This window comes from Podarcis raffonei, chromosome 5, assembly GCF_027172205.1.
Source record: "Podarcis raffonei isolate rPodRaf1 chromosome 5, rPodRaf1.pri, whole genome shotgun sequence".
Classification (NCBI taxonomy): domain Eukaryota; kingdom Metazoa; phylum Chordata; class Lepidosauria; order Squamata; family Lacertidae; genus Podarcis; species Podarcis raffonei.
Genome location: NC_070606.1, coordinates 67,680,206 through 67,697,799, shown reverse-complemented (window position 1 = coordinate 67,697,799; position 17,594 = coordinate 67,680,206). Strand labels below are relative to the sequence as shown.

Genomic DNA, 17,594 nt, shown 5'->3' with positions numbered 1-17,594 from the left:
ATATATATATATAAATAAACCGGCTTCTGTGTAAATGCTAATTTTCAGTTTAGCTTTCTTGTATTTCTGACAACAGGTGTGATTTACAGAGAGATCCCACCACATGTTGTCCCCCCATCAGACTACGGGGCAATACTGGAAGCGACACTTCCCACATTGAGGCTTTTATGGCAGAGAACACGAAGTGCCTAGGGATTAGTTTTCAGCTGCTCCATTCCCACCATCCTTCATAGTTTTAGGAAAAGGCCTCCGCTTCTTCCTGCTGCTCCAATCAATCAAGTTGTCTGACGGAGCCAGCTGCAGGGATCATGGCATCCCTTTGGCGACACCACATGTCCAAACTGGACTGCGGACATAGAGGGTTGAAATGTTGCAGTGAAGAGGTCATTCACAACTGCAGACATGGTTTGGAGAACATGGACTCTTCCTTGCATCAGATTTAGACTTTGAAATGGAATGGTGCCCCAGAGTGAGATCACTTTTGTTAGAAGAATTTTAAGCTCTCAAATATAGAATAAATATTCATCAATGCACATATATCTAAATATATGAACCATGTGTCTGAAATAGTATGGAAGAGCAATCCTGAAGCCATTTTGACTCTCCCACTGGCCTCAAATATTCCTCTGCAGTAAGGGAGGCAAATGGGGAAAGCCTTCCCATTGTCTTTTTGCTTGCAAATCCTGTCTTAAGGGCGTATTTGTGTATGAATAGAGCGAGCCTGTGACCTGGACTCAGGAACTAAAGTATTAACCATTACAAAAGAATAGCTAGACTGCCCAGGTAATGCAATCGGTGACCATGATCCTAGCAGACAGTATTTCTGCTGTAGACTGCCTCCTTCTGTGATGATCTTTTTTTGGGTGGGTGGCCTTGGGTTACAGGGTGGGCAATTTCAAATGTGTATGTAAGGGCTTGCACACCATTGTTCAGGGTTCTCCTCCCTCCTGTGTGTGGGGACCCTGCTGCAACAGCTCCTTTAATAAAGATCAGGCTTACTAGCTGCTTTGCTTCTCAATATACCCTGCTTGGCCTCTGTTTTCTCCTACCAATAGGGAACCCACTTAAGGACGCTATATGTGCTCCGGAATACCCCGTAAGACAGGGGTGCCCAAACTTTTTTCAAAGAGGATTTTACCCCAGGACATATACTGCCATGGAAGCCAGATTAAATTGACCTACAGGCCGGATTAGGCCCCCAAAACAGATTTTGGACATGCCTGCCATAAGGGAAAGGGAACAGTTTTTCTTATAACACTTTCAAATGGTGATAGATGCATAGGAATACAATATGCTATTTCATACTTGGTCAAACCACTGGTCCATCTAACCCAGCATTGTTTAAACTGACCAGCAGTGGCTGCCTAGGGTTTCAGACAAGGGGACATATCGAGCCCTATCTGGAGATGCATGGGACTGAACCTGGGACATTCTGCATTCAGAACAGATGCTTTACCACTGAGCTTTCCAAGATAAAGGTATTTTAGATGGGCAAGTGAAGCAAAATCCATGCTGTGCTATGAATGACAAGAGTGTGTGTCTGCATTCTTTCTCCTTGCCTTTTATCACTGGCCAGGGACACCGTTTAAAATCATCACAAAAGAGCAATGGTATTTATTTACCAATAAATTACTGCTTTCCTTCCAATTGTGCCCTTAAGGATTGTACAAGGACCTGGAAAATCTGTGATCTCTCTTAATATTTCAGTCCTATATAAACTCCCTTGGTCTTATTCTTGGGCAGAGAATTCAGAAATCCCATTCAGAACACCTAAAAGCATCCAGTTCCAATTCTAGTCATTCTTGAATGAGTGAGCACTTTCCTTAGAGTAAATCCTATTGAACACATGTTGTTTGCTTTTAAATAAACACGCAAAGGGATCATGCTGCACTGCTCATTTCCCTGTGGCCTACTCTGAAGGTCTTTCTTGCTTTTGCAGTGTGTGAGCCGCTGCAGCACAAATTTTTCGTGCAGCGCATGGGCAATATAGGAAGTCTAGCAAAGTGAAGGAGAGCAATGCTCCAACAAAGGATTGCTGGTATGAGGAGAAGCCACAGCAGGAAATCCTCTGATGTGGCCTGGGCCTTTTATCACCTTTGTGTCACCAAAATGGCATCACTACCTTGAATTTTTTCCCCTTTTGCAAAAGGGAACATAAAAAGATACCTTAAAACTTAAAAAAGAAGAAGAATCTGTGCACAAGTGTAAAATCTTAATAGTCTGAAGGCCACAATGGTGGTGAAGGTGCAGCAATGGGGAGGGAAATATATAGAGTCACTTAAGATCAAACTAGCTGTGATGCAAACAGCATCATTAAAAAGCATGTCCACTATTTTGTTTTAATAGTAATACATGTTGTTTAAAAAGATGCTTGGCATTTGATGTTAACGTTTATGTATCATTTTTTCCCTTTGTTTTTCAAGTTTCAATAGATAAATGTTCTGTAGAGTAAATAAATGTTCTGTAGAACATGGGCACAAAATTATTATTCTCTCTCTCTCTCTCCCTCTCACCCTCCTCCCCACACACTGTCAGGTGGTGCTTTTTAAAAAAATCTGCTGTCCTTTCCACAGTGAAAAGACACTTTTCAGATATCACTAAGAAAGGTTTAGAGGCAGGCCTTTTATGTTCATCGGCTGTGTTCTTGAGCAATGGCAACATAAAGAGCTGACGTAAGTGATTCTTCTACTTTTTGCTGCTATTCTTACTTGCAAATCTTTTCAGGCAGAAAAACGAGCTGAAGGAGCTCTCATTAAAGCCCTCAATACGCACTCCTTTCTGTTGCTCCCTTAGCACAGCGCATACCATGCAAACTTACCTGGGAATTAACAAGGCGTATTGTGGTTTTCTGCCCTACATCAGCCTGGTACCCTCTGGTAGGGGCTCCATTAAACCGCAGCACTGCATCGTGGTGATCTGAAAGCAGCGAGGAGGAAATATAAATTGAAAGGCACCTGCTCGAGCAAAAGCCCCGAAGTCTCAAAAGTTTCTGTTTCGAGCTCTGGAACCCAACTGTGCCACTGCTTCGGAAGAAGACAGTGAGGAGCGTTAGCCTTACTACAATCAAACTCTCCACTGTGAATGTGAAAACTTTCCATCAGCCCTGCCACATCCCAATTAGCTCCTGAAATTCTTATGCCATTTGAAAGAAATCCACTGTTAACAGAGAACTGTGAACACAAAATTTCAGCAAAGGCGGACATGTGAAAGCTGTGAAAGGGGGCACCAGCTGTTTCACTTCCATTTCCAAAGGAAGGAGAGAGCTCTCAAGCTGATGTCTGGCAGCCATTTTGGAATGGAAGCGGCTTAAGAGTTTTGGAGTGGATGAGACACTGAGGCTTAACACAGACAGAGGTAATATTGGTTGTGGGTACTGAAAAAGCGGGAGCAGGTACTGAGTCTGTTTTGGACAGGCTTAGTTTATATTTTATGGATTTTTATAAGGCTGACGTATTGTATTGATTTTCTTTTACACTGTCTATCACCACTGGGGATCCCTATTGGACAGGTGAATAATTGTATTTAAAATCATTCAAGCTGAGTTCAGAATGTTGCATGTACATTATCTCAATCATCCTTACAACAACCCTGTAGGATAGATCAGTATTATTATCTCCAAATTACAGATGGGGATGTCCGCAGAAGCTGAAATACTGTAAGGCAGGGGTAACAAACATAATCCTTTCCAGATGCCTCCAATCAGCCCAGCTGGTATGGCCAATGGTCAGGGATAACATATGGAGAGCGTCATGTTAGCTACCCTTGTTCTAAGCTCTCCTTGTGACTTCATGGCTGAAGTGAGATTACAATGCAAGGTTTAGACCAGGCATCCCCAACCTGCAGCCCTCCAGATGTTTTGGCCTACAACTCCCATGATCCCTAGCTAACAGGACCAGTGGTCAGGGATGATGGGAATTATAGTCCAAAACACCTGGAGGGCCAAAGTTTGGGGATGCCTGGTTTAGACTTAGGCCTGCAATATTACACCTGCTCTAGAGCTAGACCTGAGCTAGCCCAAGGTTTTAACACACAAGTACTTTTAACATGTTACTATGCCAATTCTAGCAATGCCTTGCCCTAATTTCAAATATGAGTCTGACCAAACTGCGGGAGGTAGTGGAGGACAGAGGTGCCTGGCGTGCTCTGGTCCATGGGGTCACGAAGAGTCGGACACGACTAAACGACTAAACAACAACAAATTTCAAATATAATACTCAATACCCAGTTTTAATGTTCCAGGATCCCATGCTCACTTCCTACGAGACATCTGTGGTCACTGAGCAATGAAAGGCAGGAAGAGAGAAGAGAAAAGTCCTACCGGCAAATTCAATAAATTCAAAATTAAATAAATAAATGAAGTAAAAAATTGTCCAGTAGCACCTTAGAGACCAACTAAGCTGGTTCTGGGTATATGCTTTTGTGTGCATGCATACTTCTTCAGATTATATTCAAAATTAAATGTTTTTCCAGCCCCGTTACACTGAACTCCCCCCACCCCCAAGTCAAAGAGTTCAAACTGTATTTTGTTGCTTAATAAATGGCAGAGGAATAATGCAAACCTATTTCTTCCCCCAAATGAGATGACTTCATGGATCCTGCAGAGGACACAACTGCACACCGGCCCATCTGCCCCACTTCCATGCTGATGTTCTTCCTTGGCAGGTAGGTCTCCCATTCTGATGTATTGAAGGGCCCATCTGATGTGGTGATCATCCCAAAGTTCAGTTGCTTCCGGAGCTGGCACAACACTTTTTGGGGGCTAGATTTAGCAGCATACTTTGGCCCACTGTACTTCACACGGTATTTGTTCATATACAAATAATTCTTCCTCACCTTTTGCAGTCTAGCGTTGAGGTTTCTGGACAAACTGTCCTTGTTCCACACTTTGATGGGACTTGGCAATTTCACAGGTTTTATGACTAACTTACTTCTTGCTGGCACTGTAGTGACGGCAACATGAACTTGAGATGTGTTGATGGGCAAATGGAGCTTGCCTGTGCCATTGACGGCTTCATCCTGGACAGTTTCTTGTCTTAGGCTATTCCACCTCCACAGCCTCAACGGTCCATGATTGGCTTGGTCTTCTGTTTTAAACGAAACATAAAATCCTCTCCGCGATTCCTTCCACAAACAAATGGTCAGAACCAAAATAAATGCCAGGAGGACGTATATCCATTTTCTAACAAAGTTGACATGAACCATAATGTACGATGCATCAGGTTAGGAAGATCAACTTCAGGTTGGAAGTTGTACCTAAAAAAAAAGCATTAAAAATGCATTTTTAAAATCAGGATGGGGAGAGGAAAGAATTCAAGGTGTGTAATCATAGGGACGCGGGTGGCGCTGTGGGTTAAAGCCTCAGCGCCTAGGACTTGCCGATCGAAAGGTCGGCGGTTCGAATCCCCGCAGCGGGGTGCGCTCCCGTCGTTCGGTCCCAGCGCCTGCCAACCTAGCAGTTTGAAAGCACCCCCGGGTGCAAGTAGATAAATAGGGACCGCTTACCAGCGGGAAGGTAAACGGCGTTCCATGTGCTGCGCTGGCTCGCCAGATGCAGCTTGTCACGCTGGCCACGTGACCCGGAAGTGTCTGCGGACAGCGCTGGCTCCCGGCCTATAGAGTGAGATGAGCGCACAACCCTAGAGTCTGGCAAGACTGGCCCGTACGGGCAGGGGTACCTTTACCTTTACCTTTAATCATTTGAAATCACCAAAATAAACAGCCCGTTACACAAAGTCCCTCTTGTTCCTGGTCTTTGGCTAATATTTAAACCATCTTTGGCCTTTTAAACTGTGGGGAGTATATTTTTGTTTGTTATTATGGTGTGTATTTTTGTGCTTCTACCGTATTTTTCGCCCTATAGGACGCACCGTCCCATAAGGCGCACCTAGTTTTTTGGGGGGGAAATAAAGGGGGAAAAATATTTTTCCCCCCCCAGGCGCGGGGCTGGGGCAGGGGAGGCCTGCCCGAGCTTCCCCCAATCCCAGCCCCCAAACAGGCAGCTCTCTGCAAGCCGTGGGAGCCCAGCGCTGGCTCCTGCTGCTTGCTGAGAGGTCCGCGAAGCCTGGACATGCTGAGCTCAGCGCGCGCAGGCTTCAGCATGCAGGCAACTCTCCACAAGCAGCGGGAGCGCTCCCGCTGCTTGCGGAAAGGTCCGCGAAGCCTGGAGAGCGAGAGGGGTCGGTGTGCACCGACCCCTCTCGCTCTCCAGGCTTCAGCGAAAGCCTGCATTCGCCCCATAGGATGCACACACATTTCCCCTTCATTTTTGGAGGGGAAAAAGTGCATCCTATAGGGCGAAAAATACGGTATATTGTAAACTGCCCTGTGATCTTCGGATGAACGGTGGCATATAAATTTAATTAACAACAACAAAGATGACAACAACTCCACCTTCCTCCCTCAAAACTTGAAAATTGCTACAAGTCTTGAACAACCACTTAATAAAGTTTTCTTGTTATACAAATCAAAGCACACGTGTAACTCACATTTCAATACCCTTTTTCCTTCTGTGCTGACATAATAATCAAAACCAGTGTTGTATTATGATGGCCATGGGCCATAGGTCAGGGCCTTTTTAGCCTGATCTATTGATCCAGCACTTGGTCAAAATGGCCTCAATTTCAGTCACCAGAAAAGAAAAGAAAATAATGTGCAAGGTCAAGCAGTGATATTCTCAACTGTTCTGCAACTTTTCTGCACACCGCATGAATGAAACTGGCAGATCACCAGTGACCCACAGACCAGACTGAGAACCTTTGCTTGCAACACAACCTCAGCTAAGAGAAAGATGCTTTTCCAAAAGTGCTTCCCATATGGACGTTGCTACCTTTAAGTGACACTATTAGCACAGCTCTTAATGGAGCTACACTTTCTTGCTCTTCATACACAGGAAGCAGAGCATCCTCCAGCACACCTGAGACACTAAGCAGAACCTTAGCCAAACCTAAGACCCATCAAGATGAGGGGGATTGGGAACAGTCAGATCTGTAGCTGGGCCTGGGATCAGCTAGACTCAGGTGGCTGAAGTCCCCCATCTCAGTGTTAAGTTCCTTCATACTGGTTTGGCTGAGGCCAGAGTAAGTCCCCCCAAAAGCGTGGAGTAGGGGAAAACCTACCCTTGTTTGAAACTCCTTTTAACTCAGTCACATGACCTAGCAACCCAGTAGAAGTTACACCGGCAAAAAGGAAGGTTTGTAAGTCCAATTCTATTTTAAGGGCTTGATTTCCCTCTGCCAGGCTTCAGCCAGCTCGGCTAGCAGTAACCTTCTCCTGAAAGGAGTAGGTGAAATTACACCAGCATAATTTACCCTGGCATAAATTACGCTGTCTTCCTATAGTTTGGATTGCTCTGGCCCCCTCCAATGCATCTCCCCCCAATGTGAGATTTTTGCACCCTGTATTCATCTGGAACTTGTACATCTTAAGAGCTACAGCAGGTGCTATTGCTGGAAACGGTGTGATAATATCTCTTTGCTCATAGGTGCCAACTCTCTGGGGCCCTGGGTGTCTGAGCACCCACAAAATTCCTCATGAAGGGACCGGGCACCCCAAATTTCAGTGCCAGGGACATGCATGCTGCATGGCAGCCACAGTCGTAGGGCCAAGCTGGCACGCCTGTCCTCACTGTAGCCACCATGTCTGCTATGCACTATTTCAGGCTTCCTCAACCTCAGCCCTCCAGATGTTTTTGGCCTACAACTCCCATGATCCCTAGCTAGCAGGAACAGTGGACAGGGATGATGGCAATTGTAGTCTCAAAACATCTGGAGGGCTGAGGCTGAGGAAGCCTGCACTATTTTAACATTCTGGCACTCGATGCAGGGACGTTCCACAACAGCACCAGCAATCTCTTAGAAGGGGTCCTTGTTTTAACACAGTTTCAAGCAATGCTTTTTATATCTAAGGACCAAACTACAAGTGATGTTAACACTGTGATTGGCAACTTCATTGTTGGTCTTTAAAAATAAGAGACCAAAAAATAAAATAAAATCCCTGTGTCAGGGTGGTGGTGAATGTCATCAAGACCACAGCATGCTTGGAAGGGAACATTATACATATTAAATATGTATTCTGTAGTTGACCTCCTTTGTAATGTTTTATTTTGAAATCTTTAAGATAATACTTTAGTTCTCTATTATGTTGCTTTGACTGTATACTCTATACAGTGGTACCTTGGGTTACGCTTCAGGTTACATACGCTTCAGGTTACAGACTCCGCTAACCCAGAAATAGTACCTCGGGTTAAGAACTTTGATTCAGGATGAGAACAGAAATCATGCTCTGGCAGCGCGGCAGCAGGAGGCCCCATTAGCAAAAGTGGTGCTTCAGGTTAAGAACAGTTTCAGGTTAAAAACAGACCTCCGGAATGAATTAAGTACTTAACCCGAGGTACCACTGTATTTGACTTTCTTCAGGATGTTTTATTTATGTTTTATTGATTTAATATGCTGTAAACCGCTTTGAGATTTTTCTTAAAAATATAGAGCTGTATAGAAATTAATATATAAAATTAATAAAATTATGCCTTCCTTCTCCAGCCACAATCTTTGGAGGGAGAGATTGTGAGACAACACAAGAAGCATGAACCCGAGAGTGACATCCAAGGAGGAGTGCATGGAAGGGAAAGAGAAATACACAATTGTGCCCCTTTCATTTATAAGCTGCCTTACTATGCTTAAGGTGGCTAACATCAGAACTAAAATTAAGGGGAAACGAGGAGTGCGAGTGGACAATGAAACACAAAAGCAAGTAAGGAAGAACAGGGCACAGAAGCAAGAGAAAAACAGGAAAGCCCGCGGTACTCTGCACACTGCACAAAAATCAGTCTGTGGTGCTCCAGGGGGTCTCTTGTGAGGCTCTGTCCTACACAAGTCACCGGACCAGTCACTCAGTTGGTCCCATAGATCCAGATTTCCCTTAATGACAGATAGATAGCAGTGGGCCTCTCCCTCTCTATGTTTAACTGTGTATATCAATAAAAGGCACGTGGGGTGAGGCATGCTATCTATGCAGTTGTGTATATCAATACAGGGCACGTGCAGTCCAGTAGGCTGTTCCTAGAATCCACACAGAGCAAAACAGCTTCATTAACTGATGAATATTAAACATTATTTACTTATTTATTTTTTTAAAAAGAACTAAAGAACAATAAGTAGTTTTACTACCCCAGCCTGGAGTACGCAACTCTCCTCTTTGATTGCTACCCAAACTCTTACCCCTAGTTGCTCATGTTTTTCCCCCCTCTCTCATCTTTGTTCCCGATACCAGGCTTAGACATGGTTTTTTATTGTGAAAATCTTCTGTAAGTTTCTTTCAAAGGGCACTTGGGGTTATAAAGCAGGATAAAAGGACCCCTGACCATTAGGTCCAGTCGTGGCCAACTCTGGGGTTGCGGTGCTCATCTCGCTTTATTGGCCGAGGAAGCCAGCGTACAGCTTACGGGTCATGTGGCCAGCATGACTAAGCCACTTCTGGAGAACCAGAGCAGCGCACGGAAACACCGTTTACCTTCTCGCCGGAGCGGTACCTATTTATCTGCTTGCACTTTGTGCTTTCGAACTGCTAGGTTGGCAGGAGCAGGGACCGAGCAATGGGAGCTCACCCCGTCGTGGGGATTCGAACCACCAACCTTCTGATCAGCAAGCCCTAGGCTCTGTGGTTTAACCCACAGTGCCACCCGCGTCCCTATAAAGCAGGATAGAAGTATCCAAAACATACACATACAATCGCCTTCCTTCTCACTCCGTCTCAACACCTCCTCCAACTCCCTCAACTGCCACTCTCAACACTCTACAACCTGTCATTCACAGTGACTTCACACAGCACTGTCAATCAACCTGCTGCAGTGCAATTCACGTCCCAAGAAACTTGCATGGGCTTGGGCTGCAGCTGCACAGAGGGAGGGAGTGGAAATGTCTAGCTATAGCGAATGTCTGCTTGGTGATGGGATGTTCCTGGCAGGAGTGACTCCTCTTGCTGGCTACAGCAAGCAAGTCCTTCAGAAGCTCTCCAGGGGGAGGAATCATTCCACCTTCCAGACTGGCAGAGTGAAGACAACTCCTCAAACCCCAAATTTGACAACTGGGAATGGCAACTCCAAACAAGGAACCAATAATGAAAAAGACAAGAAAATGAAGACGACAAACAGGGCAAATAGTCTGGGACATGTAGGTCACCAGCAGAAGCCCTAAGCCACCAATCACACTCCAGGTGGAAAATAGACAGTGAAGCAGAAGTGGGAGAGATGCCCTTCATCCCTATAGTAAAATAGAAACTCACAGGAAGCAGAAAATTCCATTTTTGCCAAACAGGGATGGAGGACATTCCTACTAGGCTCCTTCAGACCTGTGTGGGCTCCCTCACCTACTGCGACAGAAGCCCCGGATAACTTTCCTGCCAAAAGGCTGGATCAGCCAATAAAAATGAGTCTATTTGATAGGGCTAACCAAAGTATGAGGAGAGACGCATGTGGCAACCGTACAAATATCCACAATCAGAAAACTACTCTTGCGTGCTCAAGAAAGGGGTCACTTGGAGGAGCCTGCACAAATCACTGCTGCCTACTTTGCTCTAACTTTGCCTGTGGCTGCCAAGAGCCCCATCTCCAGCCTTGGCTATCCAGTCATTCATCCCAAGAGGGAAGTCTGCAATCTCCATTGTGGCAAAGTGGTTTGTGTGTGCAGACCAAGGACAAATAGGCAAAAGCTGGAAGTAGAAACCCTGAGTTCCAGACTGCTGCTATTCCTCTGGCAGCTGGGTTGGCAATGCCAATAGGATTTAAGGCATCACCAAGAGGCAGCTTCTAGCAGTATACCCACATCCTCCAGCTCTTGCTGTGGAGATGCATGCAAGCCTCTACTTCAAATGGGATGCTGGTTGCATAAGAGAGATTGGCATTAATGCGCATGCACCTTATCTGTGGGCACTTCCTCGTCTGGTGTGGAGTTACCCACAACCACAAGCCTATTAATAGATGAAAAGCATGACCATTTTTCCCTTTCCTGTCTCATGAATTATCATGTCCTTTTGGTGAGATTGTAGATCTCCTTGCTCTGCACTGCTTTTTCAAATGTTAGTATTCTTGCTTGCCAGATTTGAAAATTTAGAATTTGTATTTACATCAAATATATCAAGACAGCGTACAGTATATAAAATTCAATAAAACCAGTCTGTAAATATCTAGGAAACATAATTTTAAGCATCAGTAGACACTGGTTGGTTGCAAGAAAACAAAATCATATCGTGAAGGCCTGTCTAAACAGTTTTCAGAAGATGAAAGAAGGCAGGGTTGGTTGCTGCTGAACCTCCACAAACAGTGAGCTCCGCAGGACAGGGACTGATACATTAAAGGGTTAGTCCCTCGTAAATGCAGCTGAATCCCACCTCATCAGAGGATCTCAGATATCAAGGTATCAAATATGAGATCATTTGAGGCAGATAACATCAGTAACCAAAACAGATACAGTCATACCTTGGTTCTGGAACTTAATCCATTCCGGAAGTCCGTTCAACTCCTGAAACCATTCAAAAACCAAGGTGCGGCTTCCGATTGGCTGCAGAAGCTTCCTGCACTCAAGCAGAAGCCATGTCAGATGTTTGGCTTCCAAAAAACGTTTGAAAACCAGAACACTTACTTCCGGATTTTCGGCGTTCAAGATTTGTTCGACAACTAAGCCATTTGAGAACCAAGGTATGACTGTATTCACTGTTTGAGTCACTTCCTATGCTTTTCCAGGATGATGACAGCCATTTTAAAAATTGCAACTGTTTATAAGAAGCTGTGGAAAAGGTGATTTCATAAACCACCAAGAAAGCCTGAAGGCAAGGTTATGGCAACCTCAGTGAGATCATAGGAAATCTACAACAGGGACAGACAGTGCTTATACCCTCTTCATTAAAAAAAGCTGGCAGTACACAGAAATTCTCCTTCAAGGGTGGTTTTTAAACTTTTTGGATACATCAGAAGAAAACATTAGAACTGAAAACATCACATGCATGCAGAAACAAAAAAGAGGAGAAGACAACTCCCCTGGGAACTGCACATACATCAACTCCACCGGCTCATCTGACATGAAAAGGCACATCATTTAACCAAAAAGAGTCCCATAAATTAGTATTACTTTTGCATAAACTTCCATGGACAAGAGCTTTGCTGGTGTGACAGTTTTGCTGCATTTTTGCTCTGAATGCAAATATGCTGTCATCCCACTCTTTGCACGGAAATGTACTTAAAACGTTCATTACCAAAAGGGGTAAGCAGGCATACAGTATCTGTGTATTGATGAAGGCCCATCATGAGCCATCACCTTACGACTATCTAGCTCTTAAAGTAACAACTGGAAATTCTTAGAAACCAGTCGGGGACAAATAGAAGAAGACACCTCCACTCCAGTATGGATTCCCTTTAACACATACATAGCCCAACAAGACAACAAGAAGAATCCACCAACAGGATATGAATCAATCTGGCTAACCTGTCCCAAAAATCTACCCCTTCACACACATAAACCAATCTCACTACAGCCAACCAAAGACAACCAAAGACAGGGGGTGGGCTGGTTAGGGGGACTCCCTGGTCCTGAATGGGGTAATAGTGCCCCTGAAGGACCAGGTGCACAGTCTGGGAGTCATTTTGGACTCACAGCTGTTCATGGAGGCTCAGGTCAATTCTGTGTCCAGGGCAGCTGTTTACCAGCTCCATCTGGTATGCAGGCTGAGACCCTACCTGCCCGTGGACTGCCTCATCAGATTGGTGCATGCTCTAGTTATCTCCCGCTTGGACTACTGCAATGCGCTCTACGTGGGCCTACGTTTGAAGGTGACTTGGAAACTGCAATTAATCCAGAATGCGGCAGCCAGACTGGTAACTAGGAGCGGCCGCCGGGACTATATACTGTAACACAGGTCCTGAGAGACCTGCATTGGCTCCCAGTTTGTTTCTGAGTACAATTCAAAGTGTTGGTGCTGACCTTTAAAGCCCTAAACGGCCTCGGCCCAGTATACCTGAAGGAGCGTCTCCACCCCCATCATTCTGCCCAAGCACTGAGGTCCAGTGCCGAGGCCCTTTGGGCGGTTCCCTCATTGCGAGAAGTGAGGTTACAGGGAACCAGGCAGAGGGCCTTCTCGGTAGTGATGCCTGCCCTGTGGAACGCCCTCCCACCAGATGTCAAGGAAATAAGCAACTATCTGGCTTTTAGAAGATATTTGAAGGCAGCCCTGTTTAGGGAAGCTTTTAATATTTGATGTATTATTGTATTTTAATGTTTTGCTGGAAGCTGCCCAGAGTGGCTGGGGAAACCCAGCCAGATAAATAAATAATAATAATAATAATAATACCAACCACACCCTAGGCTACCCCAACCTCTCTCGCCACCAAAGAAATACAACAAGCAAATAGTAAGAGAACCCATACAAGTGATGCTGACACAAAAACACACACATATACTAAGTAAAAGAATAGAAGCATTACTACCCCTCCCCCTATTTTCTTCTCAACCTAATATTGCATGCAACACTGTTGCCTCACAACAAATGAAACTGATTTGTAGAAAACACAACTTGAAAAAAGACAACACACGCATTTTTGTAAACTAAGAAATCTTTAATAAAAATAAAAATAAAAAAATAAACCAGTCAGGCCTTCAATTCCATATGGCACAAAACCATTTTTTAAATTTTTTGGCGATCATTGTTTAGCTCAAAACTGCAGTGCATCTGTCTATCCAGATGAGCAGCCATAAAGATCCTTATAGTTTCTAGCCAAAGACTAGTGAATGCAAGCTAGCTATGCAAGCTTACAGTAAAAGAGATATGAAGGTATGAGACATAAAAAAGCATTGAAATAGTTAATTTTCAATGTCGTATCTGCACTTTATGCAGAGGGGAAGCCTCATAAGGAATGTAATAGAACATGGTGCGAACAGTTCTTTTGCCCTCAAATGCAGATTTTATTCAATGTAAAATTGGCTAAAATCCAAGAGAGTCATCTCATAATTTAATGTTGCAGTTTCTCTCTACGACTGGCATCAGCAGATGTCTGACCTGTAACTTTAATGCTGTTTCTCCTCTGTTTTCCACTAAGCATATGACAGCACATTTAAAGTTATTATCATAATCATGGAGCTGTGGGAGAAAATAAGATCTGAAACACGACAGTCCAGATTATTTGTACATTTCAGCTACAAAACATTTAAAATAGAATACTTGATCAACCAAAAGTCCTAGATAACCAGATTAAGTCCTCCTGTTTCAGGCAGTCCTTTGACAGTGTAACTCTGGTAAGGACAGTGCAATTCCATACATAAAGTAATTCCCACTGACTTTAATGGAATTTACTGCCATATAAGTGGGTATAGGATTCCAGGATAACATTCTTATTAACTTGCTTTTTAAAAATATGACAGCAGGGATGGGAAATTTGTGCCTCTCCAGCATTTGAAAAGCTACAAGTTCCCCTGTACATGCAAAATAGAGTTTGCTTTCCTGAAGAAACAAAAAGCAAACTAACCAGACACCATTTAAAAACTGTTTATAATGTTTGCAAAAATGTAATGTTTGCAACAATGTAAGGATCCTGTATGCAAAGCAGATGCCAGAATGATTGAAACTAAACAAAACTGGGGGGTGACACCTTCCAAACTAAACATTTTGCTTTAATGTCAAGCACAGGTGTGAGGTACTTCTGAACAATAATATTTCTGTATGCACAGAATTTATTCTCTACTTTTCTACATTAATATGTAGTCAAAGCACCTTATAAGTTTTGCTTAAACATTAAAAGAAACAGCAAACCACCAGAAATGATGGCTTAAAGCAGTAATAAAAGCAGGCATGAGGTAAAAGCATTTTGGCTACGCCCACTGAAACAGCACTGCTTTTAGTTGGCAATGCTTCCATATCCATTCTCTCTTTTTGCATACACTCTCATCCCTTTAATTGTATAACATCCTTGGTATAACCACCATGATATTAAACCCCAGAATAAAAAGACATTTGGACTGCAGCTATGAACAAATTACTGATGTTGGTGAAAAACCACCAACACAGAGACGAACAAGAAAGATGCTCAACAGCAGCCTGATAATAGCATGAGCCTAGCACCCTGCATTCAATAAAACAAATGGGTTCAGGATTTAACACTCTATCCTACAGCCTTACAGTTGTGAAAGCGTGATTACTAGGGACAATCCGTCTAATCAAGCCAATGAAATCTTATTTCAGCTACTGCGTCCCTAAATTTCATTTGCTAATCTGACGACAGATTGGTTACCTGATGTCGATGAAAACTGAAGTTGCAACAGACACGGCAGGGTGTTAGAAGATTTCAGGGCTGCTCATAATGCTCTTGCTGTCCTAGAGACCCAGCCACTCAAAGCAGTGAGAAGGCTGAAGGCCACCTGTGAAATGAAAAACAGTTTATTAGAGAAAAAATACCAACAGCACAGGAGTCGTCATGCTTTTAGTATACAGAGATGAAAGTGAAAGACACAGACTTCTGATGCCTGAGCCAAGCCTTTTAAGCATGAAGGAAAGCATGCTAACAGCCTTCCGAGAGGCCTGAAAGAAACAAATGCAAACAACTGCCGGTCGCTGCTACGTAAAGTGGCTTATCCTGAAACAAATCCATGGATCCAATTTCATTCAAACCAAATCACTAAAAGCTCCCTTCCAACAATACATTCAAATGCCCTTCCAAGAACATTAGACTACTTCTCATGTGGAGAAACTGTGCGGAGCCTCATCTGTCGTTTTGTCTTCCAACTTCTCAACGAAACCAGAAACCTCCCGCTGCTCATCTCCTGCAGGTATAAAGAGCCCACGCCCAACCTATATTCTATTTTGATGTACTGCTTTTTGGAATTGAGACAACTCAGAAAAGAAGAACAAGCCTAATCTGGCATCTGGAGCCACTTTTGAGGCTGATGAGACATAGCTGAGGGAAATTGGAACACCCGAACTTGACAGTGTGAAGTCATAAGAAGGAAGGAACTACATTTCCTCAATGGCAGCAAAGCTGGGGGGAGTAAGATATACTTTTTATTGATATCTTTAGCCCTTAACCACTGGGGAACAGTATCCCCACAAAATCACCTTATCCTACACATGCTCATTCAACTGCTTTGATCGGCAGAACTGGCACTACGCTGGGTGCTACATAATGCCCATTTCACATTTGTAAGAACTTGGTTGATTAGTGCACTTTGGAACTCCCTGCCTATTGAGATCAAGCAGGCATCTGCTCACTATACCCTTTTTGGCGCCCGCTAAAAACATTCCTGTTTAGACAAGCCTACCCAGGTGCTTAGTGAGTTGAGGTAATTTTAACTTTGGGTGTTTGAAATAGGGCTGTACATTTTTCTTGATTTTACTATTTGATCTTCTATAAACTACATTTGGGTTTTTTAAACAATCAAACAGTGTGTAACAATGAATGGATGGATTGGCAGGTGAAGGTGGTTTGAGGGGCACCCTATCTGGGCATTCATTAAATGGGGAAAATATCACATTTGGGGATGCTCTTGCAGGGACAAATGAGTTAACTCTGCTGCCTCCTTGGTGTCCGTTTTTGCTTTAGCGTTCCAAAATATATGGGGATCCGATATGGACCTGTAAACTCTTGGAAGGCAACAGAAGGAAGAATGGGGCTAGCACTTTCACCCAACCCAGGTGTGATGAGGTACCTATTTAAATAACACCTGAATGGGCCTAGAGCAGGGTTTTTCAGGCTGAGGGTCACATTTCCACCTGGGTGATCTTCCAAGGGTCTACATCCCAGTGGTAGAAGAAGAAGAAGAAGAAGAGTTTGAATTTGATATCCTGCTTTATCACTACCCAAAGGAGTCTCAAAGTAGCTCACAATCTCCTTTCCCTTCCTCCCCCACAACAAACACTCTGTGAGGTGAGTGGGGCTGAGATACTTCAGAGAAGTGTGACTAGCCCAAGGTCACCCACCCAGCAGCTGCATGTGGAGGAGCAGGGAAGCGAACCCGGTTCACCAGAGTACGAGTCCACCGCTCTTAACCACTATACCACACTGGCTCTCACCACTGGTAGGCAGGACCAGAGGCAAAAATGTGCAAAGCAGCAAGTGTACATTTTACCTTTGTACAATAGACTATTTTCTACACGCACTCACAAAGAATCATAGAATTGTGTTGGAAAGGGACCCCAGGGTCATCTAGTCCAACCCCCTGCAAGACAGGAATCTCAGCTCAAGCATCCATGACAGATGGCCACCCAACCTCTGCTTAAAAACCTTCACAACCTCCCGAGGGACACAGTTCCATGGTTGAACAGCTCTTACTTGCATATCCCCCTCTAAGTTTCTAGCCAGGAAAGGAAAACATACTCAAGAAGGGTATGAAGCGTGGCTCGTGAGGAGCGAGTCTCAATGGTCATTTGCCCCTGATGTTTGATGCTTCCTTACTACAAAACTTGATTCTTCCGCACATTCTTCTAAGACCAGTGCTTTTTGCATGTGTCGTGGCTGTATCAATGCATGCTGAACTAAGTACAGTCATGCCTCGGGTTAAAGACGCTTTGGGTTAAATCTTTTCAGGTTGCATCCCGCGGCGACCCAGAAGTACTGGAAAGGG

General features: G+C 44.1%; 1 protein-coding gene across 2 annotated transcripts in view; it reads right to left on the bottom strand.

The window, feature by feature from the left end:
• ST6GAL1 (ST6 beta-galactoside alpha-2,6-sialyltransferase 1) overlaps positions 1–15,395 on the bottom strand; it is a 28,344-nt gene extending 12,949 nt beyond the window's left edge. Inside the window, exons 1-3 of one of the 2 annotated variants that reach the window (XM_053389948.1) lie at positions 15,269–15,395; positions 4,560–5,253; positions 2,819–2,916 (exon numbers count right to left, since the gene is read on the bottom strand). In XM_053389948.1, the coding sequence (XP_053245923.1) occupies positions 2,819–2,916; positions 4,560–5,202 (741 nt within the window). In that variant the 5' untranslated portion in view covers positions 5,203–5,253; positions 15,269–15,395. Of the gene's footprint in view, positions 1–2,818; positions 2,917–4,559; positions 5,254–9,717; positions 9,772–15,268 lie in introns of those variants that run through there. The other variant, XM_053389950.1, reaches the window with a different exon arrangement.
• Positions 15,396–17,594: the final 2,199 nt, after the last annotated feature.